We start from the raw sequence: 7,883 nt of genomic DNA, 5'->3' as shown, positions 1-7,883 counted from the left end.
CTTCGTCGGGTATTATCCCTTACTTATTGAATTTAGTTTATTTACTTATATATAACCCCCCCCCGGTCATGATTAATTAATCACACAAAAAATGAATGGCATGGTAGGACGCAGTCCCAAAGCTCTTGTATTTTATTTCTTTTTGACTTGAATGTGTTTTCTTGACCTGACTGACTGTGAATGAATCTTATCATCAGTGGATTGTTGCCATTCAGAGCAGCAGCTTTTGTTTTAATGAAGGCAGACTTTCTCATAGGTGGTTATTGGCTCCTTTGGAAATGATCAATGAAAAATTCCTTTAAATACTTTAATGCTGGTCTTTCTGCACCAATGCTAACAACCAGTGTTACCTCCGACTTCACTTGCTCAGGCAACAATACTGAACTCCCCTCTGTTAGTGGTAAGCAGTAGGGACTAGAATAACAGAGTAATCACTGTATCCATAGCCTAAATTAGAGAGATTTTGCTAAGAAGTCAAAAAATCCAACAGGTGAAACCACTCATTAACTCTGGTTAAGAGCCACCTGAATCTGGATCTGTCGACTGATGTCTTTTTCAGTCTGGATTCAAAGCTGCCCCCCCCCATCACCCATTGGCTGGGAGTTCTGCTCCATGTAGATGTGAGAATCAGTCCACCTTAAAAATGTCTCTGCTGTGAATGAGCCAGAACTGCAGCTGCAGGCCCTCCATGGCATGTTTTAAAAGCTAAATGAGTCAGCTAATAGTCCAACAAGAACCTGTGGAGCATGACAAAGAGAAGAATGTAGTTAATGATGAACCTCCCTAGAGCAGACCTGAAAAAAGACCCAGAGAAACTGTGATGTTTGGGTGACCTTTCTGTTCAGGACAGGAAAGAGAAAACACTTGAGCATTCAAACCTCTGAAGAATCCAACAGCAGGACTGAACACAACATGAGCAGTGCCAGTCCATACATCAATGACAAAAGTCAACATTTCTTTATGGAGCTCTTATCTGCATTCAGTTACTCAGTATAGAGAAGAATGCAGGAATTCTTGCCTTTCTGGGCAGATCTGCATTCGTGCTAGCCTCAGGGCTTCAACATAAACTCCTTTCAAAAGTACACAATCAGGTTCTCTTTTTTATTCCTTCAGCTTCTGTTTTTGAAAGTCTTTAGGAGGCAGACTGTAGTTGTACAGACATGAATAAAGAACTTAGGAAACATAAACACGATCCCCCAGCAGACCACTCAGGTGTTTTTATTTAACCTGGGCAGCATGTTTTCTTCCCGTAGGGGTTATGAAGTCGTACGGTGCCCTTTATGCTGCACTGGAGGTGCGTGCCCTGGATCCTTACTGACTGCAAGGGCTGCTGACGTGCACGTATCACGTGAAACAGCAAAAACAGGCTCCCTGCACAGTATACAGAAAAAAATGTCTGACTTTTGTTTTACATACTTCACCCTTACTTACCAGTAAGTGTTGCTCAAGTGTTTACTATGTCCTGTCGCCTGCAGCATGCCCCTAGAAAGAAAATGTGCATGAACATTTTCTCTCTGAACGGTCTACAATCTTAAAGTGTCGTGCGAGCCATGCACAGATGTGTCCATTTTTCACTCACAGACAGCCTGGCTCCACCCTGAGGCAGCAGCTCCATTCATGAATCATGACCAACAATTCACAAAGCAAACCGCAGATTCCTTTTGAATAGTTGCTTTATCTGTATGTCTTTTAACTGGATGTATAAAAACGAAAATAGTATTTATTCAATCACCATCATTTATACCTTTATTAAAGTTCCCCTCCATTGAAAAGCCAGTTTTTAACATGTATTTGTGTCATTTTTCTTCTGAAAGAGAACAAATGTAATAAGAAATCATTTAGTTTTTACATTTCTGAGTATTTCTCCTTTTAAATCAATCAAACTGTCTTGGACAGACTCTGTTTGAATGAATGATCTTCTTTCCATCAACAGCTCTGCTGCACATGCACTAAACCCTCATCTGTTCCTAGTGTCTAGTTCAGGTTCTGGAGAAGAGAAGATGGTATCTTCACATTGACTGCAGTCAAATGAGCCGCCGTTCACATTTCTGTGGTCAAATCAGCATCACTGGATTTTTGGTGTGAGTTTCATCCAATACTTACGGTAGCAGGACTGAGAACGCTGGAAAATCTCCACCAGACTCCACGGAGCTTCTTGATGTGACCACGGAAATGTGAACGGCGGCTCATTTGACCGCAGTTGGAAAGGATTGTAAATCAATGAAAGAGCATTTTGATGTTAGCTTTGATTATTTTATCAAGAACTCTGAGAAACCAATGATTGAATGTATTGATCAGAGGAGGTTTTGGAAGCATAGGCTTCAAATCAACATGAAAAATGGCTTTTTAAGACATTTAGGCTGTGGGATTTTGGTTAAAAGCTTCATAAGCATAATTAAAACACTACTGGGAACGTTTTTTTTTTTTTTTTTAAATAAAAAAGTTCTCATAGGGGATTTTAAAAACAAGAGACCAGAAATAAATGGTATATGTCACTTTGAACATTGTTTTTCTGTCAGCTACCTGGTTAATGTCAGCAGTAAACAAAGCTAAAGATCACTGTTTGTTTTCATCCTCATAGTTCAGCTGACTGCAGTTCCAGTAGATCCTTGACAACAAGATAATGAATGAAAACATTTCAGTAAACTGAACTTCAGTTTCTCTCTCTTTTTTATTTATAAAAAAACACTGATAATTTTACTTTGAATAAGTAAATAATTATATACTTCACCAACAGTTTACTTTGACAATGTACTTACTTCTGGTGGCAGTAGCACATTTAGTTTGTTTAGTTTGTTTGATTAAAATTCAATATTATTCTGCATTTTAGAGAGATAGTTACATCACCTGAAGTGTATTTTTACTATATTTATAAAGATCTCAAATCAGCGGTCTCAGACTTCACAAATATTCATACTTTTTGGGGTTTTTTGAACAGATGGAAAATATCAGTATTTGAATCCTTGTTACAGGCCTAGCCACCATTCATTCTAGACTTCCAAAGGTCTTTAATAAGCTCTTATGTTCAAATCACGCTTGTGTTAAGCAAACTAATTTCTGTTTTGTTAGTGGAGAGGGAGGGGGCAGCATGGGGGAGTCTGCTGAAGTCTCAACAACAAAAGCTGCCTTCAGCAGCTGCTGGTGTGCTTGATGAGAAGGTGGTGGAGATAGAAATGTGCCAGATTCCATCAAAAGGTTTCAGATGCCTTCTGGCTTCTGCCGATCCCACAGCAGTCATCGCTCCATGCTTTAGGACCTTGTGTTGGCTTTCAGAAAACTTCTGCTTGTGCTCTTTGGATTCATCTTTTATACAAAGCAGTTCAGTTTTCTTGTAAAACTCTTTCTTCAAATCTCTGACGATACTGTTTATAACAGCATTATGCATTCCCATTGGCTGCTGTCCCGTGTAAACTCCAGAAAGTGCTGAATGTCAAGTTTGCTGGTGCTAGCATACTAAGCCAGAGACCTCTGCTGACAGGAAGCAGCTATGGAAAACGTCACGTCAAAAGAATCCTGAGTGGCTCATCTAGAAAATCTCTAGAAAAGAAACCTGTGTGGAATATTCAGTTCCTCTTTTCTCTAAACAGGAATCTAAGTTTACATATATGTGTGTTTTATTTCACAGCAAGTACATTTATATAAAATCTCCTTGTTTGTTTTTTTTTTTTTCTTTCTGTAATCACCACCGTTTGCTACTTACTGGGGTTGCGATCTGAAGGAAGAAAGTTGAGGATCTCTCCTGTAGAGAAGTTGAGGTGTCTTCTAACCAACTTGACCCTGAGAGGGGGGGTGCTCAGAAACCGGTTGGCGCTTCCAGGGGGAGGAGTTAAAGCACTCGGCTTAGATGAGCACATTTCAAGGACAGAGCTAATACAGTTCTGTCTCGAAGTCTGAAACTTGTCTCAGACATTGATGAGAAGAGTCACTATGGAGAATCACCACGGTCAGGACTTACTTTGAACTGATGTTTCTGGGTCCTCCTCACCTTCATTCTTCTCATGGTTTTTTCAGATGTTGGTCTTTAGAAAAATCTCAAAAGCATTCTGGTTTCAGGGCTCTTCTGTTCTGAGTGTGTTCATTCATTCATGCAGACTACCCCGTCTGTCATAGATACGTGAAGTTCCATCAGAGGGAGCTCTCCTCTGTGATGGACGGCTGGTCTGATCAGGCTTCTCTCTCCTGATAGGCCGCCCTGAAGAGGGCTGACCATCTGGAGTCCCTGTGGGAGCAGCAGAGGAAGCAGCTCCTGGAGAAGTGATGCACCCCCACCCGAGCCCCTGCAGCTCTGACTGAGGATGTGAATAATGTGACCAGTCTACCTCACTGAAGTGGTTCCCCCCCTCAGTCAGGAGGAAGTGTGTTGGAGGGGGGTCCATCACAACAAACCTGGAGCTCCAGAGAGAAGGACCAGGAGAGGACATTGGACAACGGAGGGTGTTAGCTTGCAGTGTGCAGAGGGAGAGACCTGGGGTGGGGGGTCTTGCCTTCAGGTTTGTGCCGTCAGTGTGGTTGAGATGCGTTTGTCAGCACAGAACTCAACAACTAGCCTTTAGCTGAAATCGTCACGTTTTCCTCTTCATCTGTTAAGTCTAAAGTGTTTCTTCCAGGAGCTACTAAAACTGTAACCCCCCCCACCCCAGCTCTGATCCTCAGGCTCTGGATCTTTGGGCAGAGCACAGAAGCGTTTGAAAAATGAAAGGATGTGGATGAAGAGAGCAAAGGGACGTAGGAGCAGCTGAAGGAAAAGCGTTTGAGCTCCGGAGAAAAGCTGCAGATGTGGGGAAGAGAGAAGGTCAAAGGTCAAAGTAATGTATGCAAATGTTGACTTTTAGAAGTTCAAGCAGGGCTGGAGAGGGGGGGCAAAAATACAAGCATCCTAACAGAGATCTGAGGTCATCGTATGTGGAAATCTGGTGGAATTCTCATTCAGTAGAAGCTGACGGTAGAGGCTGACGGTAGAAGCTGACGGTAGAAGAGGCTGATGGTAGAGACTGACGGTAGAAGCTGACGGTAGAGACTGACGGTAGAGGCTGACGGTAGAGACTGACGGTAGAGGCTGACGGTAGAGGCTGACGGTAGAGACTGACGGTAGAGGCTGACGGTAGAGACTGACGGTAGAGGCCGACGGTAGAGACTGACGGTAGAAGAGGCTGACGGTAGAAGAGGCTGACAGTAGAAGAGGCTGACGGTAGAAGAGGCTGACGGTAGAGGCTGACGGTAGAAGAGGCTGACGGTAGAAGAGGCTGACGGTAGAAGAGGCTGACGGTAGAGGCTGACGGTAGAGGCTGACGGTAGAGACTGACGGTAGAGGCTGATGGTAGAGACTGACGGTAGAGGCTGATGGTAGAGGCTGACGGTAGAGGCTGACAGTAGAAGAGGCTGACGGTAGAGGTTGACGGTAGAGGTTGACGGTAGAAGCTGACGGTAGAAGCTGACGGTAGAAGCTGACAGCGCTCAGATGTTTACGGCTGAGCTTCATGGCGACAGGTGAATAGGTGACAGGTGAAAGCCTGTTGTTGAGGTAAGACACGCTGTCCAAGGCTGGTTTGGGATTGAAGCCGGCCTCAGAGTTCCAAAGTGTTTATTCCTTCTACTATTGATTTCAGGGCTTACGTCTGCAGTGTGAAGAGGTCCAGGATATGAGGAACTTCTGACTTCTTCCTCTTAATCTTAGCAAACAGTGACGGAGGTTTTTGATCAGATGTGTTGGTTTGTTTCTGACAGGGAAACATTTGTGTGATTAAGTCAAAGTGCAGTTCTGCTTTCCCCACACTGGGAACATTTCAACAAATGAGTTCAGAAATAGTGAGGCGCTCACTGTGTCACATGCTTATTATCACTCAGTCACAAGGAAGCTGTTCTAAAGCTGCTGACTCCGCCCACTTGCCCCTCACACAAGCCTGTGCTAAAGTGCCAACAACTCCCCGTGTGTGTTTGTCGCCTCCACTCCCGCTCTGACCCCACGTGACCTCAGGCGGGCACCTTCTCAAATCCTGTTTGTGTTTATTTGCCTGTAACTCTGTGAAAAATAAAAGCAAAGAGTTTTCTAAAGGTGTTGTTGTTTTGTTTTTCTCTCGAGTCTTTAAATGTGTCCGTTGGTGAAGAGAACTGTGCTCAGCTTCATGCTGAGTTCAGAGCTCTTCAGGGGTTTTCCATCCTGACCCACTTCCTCTACCTCTTTCTGTCCTTTTCTCTAAAGTGCTGTGCTGAGGCACTTCTCTTTATGACAGACAAAAGCTAAACTTGGCTGCTTTATCATTGCTGTGGCTCTGCTGGTTCCTGCCGTTTGCTGCTTTGTCATTATCTCAGGGCCTTGAACATTTCAGAACTGCCTGAGGTGGGTTCCTGCCCCCACTTCATTCTTGTGCTGGAGTTCAGAGAAGTCTCTGTGAGGGGGGGTTGACCAACTGCCAACAGCTGTTGCTCATTTTCACAATGGTCCCGCCCATACAGTGCTGAGTCTGGCAGCTCTGAACAGCAGATGACAAGCAGAGCTCTGTTAAAGGAAGAGGTCTGAAGCGAGGACAGGAAACTCGGTACCAAGGTCTGCTGCTGCTGGTGAGAAGTTTGCTTTTTTTTCTCCTGGAATAATGGAACACAGCTCTCTTTGTTTCCACACCATCGACACCGACTGTCACAGTTTCACTGCCTTTTGTGATCATTTGAAGCATTTCAAGAGTTAAGTCAACTGTTTCTTGACGTTTCTGTTGCTGCTGGAGCCATGAGAACAGACCTCAGGATCTGTGGAACACATTCCTTCACTCCCCACTCAATCGCAGCTGGAGCAGCTTCTCTGCCAGACGCCTCAACCCCACCACTACCACGTTTTCAAAGAGGGTTCCAGGAGTAACGGCAGCGCAGATCTTAAGCTGATTACACTTCTGAGAAAAATCTGAGCCACCCAGAAGAAGAGCCTGTTCCTGCCTTTAGTTGAGACCCTGCAGGCATAGTTGAGCAAAAGTTTCCTGTTTGTTGTTAACACAATGCCAGATGACATTTCTTGTTTTCTTCACTAAGCTGACTGTTTTTAGATCAAGTAAAAGAACACGAGGAAGCTGCCTTGTTTTTGTGAGCAACGCTTTCATGATCAAACTTTTACTTGTCTGTGCTAAGAGATAAAGTTTCCCTCCAGAGTCTTTTGTCCTCCTCTGCCTCCCTCCTTCTGAAGCTGAGTGGAAACAAACATGGGTAATTGGAGCACGCTCTGTCTTCTTTCTGAGCACAGAACCGGGCCAGAGCCAGACCTCGTCCTCATCTTCCATCTTCTGCCTCCTGATGCTCCGGCGGACACACAGCGAAGCTCGGCGAGCGAACGCAGCCTGCTGGCTGGGACAACTGGCACCATGATGGCGCTGCTGAGGAAGTTTTTAGTCGCTGTGGCAGTGGTCAGCTGCATACTATGCATCTATGTCCTGTTCTTGAACTTAGAGTGGACCTCGCCTGCTGTCACACCTGTCAGGATTCAAGATGTCACCCAGAGGACACACAGGTGAGGCTTCCTGACACTTAAATCCTGACACCTAAATCCAAACATGGAAATTTTATGAAAATAAAGTGGTTCTCTTTTTTTTATCTCATCTCCTAACTTGTGTTTTGAGCCTGTGCTGTTGGACACCCTGCTCTTTGGTTGGATACATGATCCAACTGATCAGGTTGCAGCTGAAACCACCAGCAGCTCATGTACAAACGCCAAAGAAAACTTGTATAGTAAATATTTGTACTTTAAACCTGACATATCAGACATAAACATTACTAGCATTTAAAGTACACATGCCTCAAACACCATCAAATCCACTACCTTTTTCTTTGAACTTTTTGTCACTTTTGCAATGCAAATTTGCCTTCATAATTGTGTCTTGTGCACAGCACAAGTGTGTGTGCTT

General features: G+C 44.2%; 2 protein-coding genes across 5 annotated transcripts in view; both read left to right on the top strand.

The window, feature by feature from the left end:
- cep131 (centrosomal protein 131) overlaps positions 1-6,051 on the top strand; it is a gene marked incomplete in the record, with an annotated part of 29,791 nt that extends 23,740 nt beyond the window's left edge. The window contains 1 exon segment of the mRNA XM_024284463.2: positions 4,187-6,051. Within this exon segment, the coding sequence (XP_024140231.1) occupies positions 4,187-4,258 (72 nt within the window).
- A 352-nt stretch (positions 6,052-6,403) lies between these two features.
- st6galnac (ST6 (alpha-N-acetyl-neuraminyl-2,3-beta-galactosyl-1,3)-N-acetylgalactosaminide alpha-2,6-sialyltransferase) overlaps positions 6,404-7,883 on the top strand; it is a 25,096-nt gene continuing 23,616 nt past the window's right edge. For all 4 annotated transcript variants that reach the window (XM_024284455.1, XM_024284454.1, XM_036216974.1 and 1 more), the window contains exons 1-2: positions 6,404-6,558; positions 7,226-7,489. In XM_024284455.1, coding sequence (XP_024140223.1) covers positions 7,344-7,489 — 146 coding nt within the window. In that variant the 5' untranslated portion in view covers positions 6,404-6,558; positions 7,226-7,343. The remainder of the gene's footprint in view (positions 6,559-7,225; positions 7,490-7,883) is intronic.

This window comes from Oryzias melastigma, linkage group LG19 (genome assembly GCF_002922805.2).
Source record: "Oryzias melastigma strain HK-1 linkage group LG19, ASM292280v2, whole genome shotgun sequence".
In the NCBI taxonomy this organism is placed as follows: Eukaryota; Metazoa; Chordata; class Actinopteri; order Beloniformes; family Adrianichthyidae; genus Oryzias; species Oryzias melastigma.
This window is presented reverse-complemented; position numbering and strand designations above follow the sequence as displayed.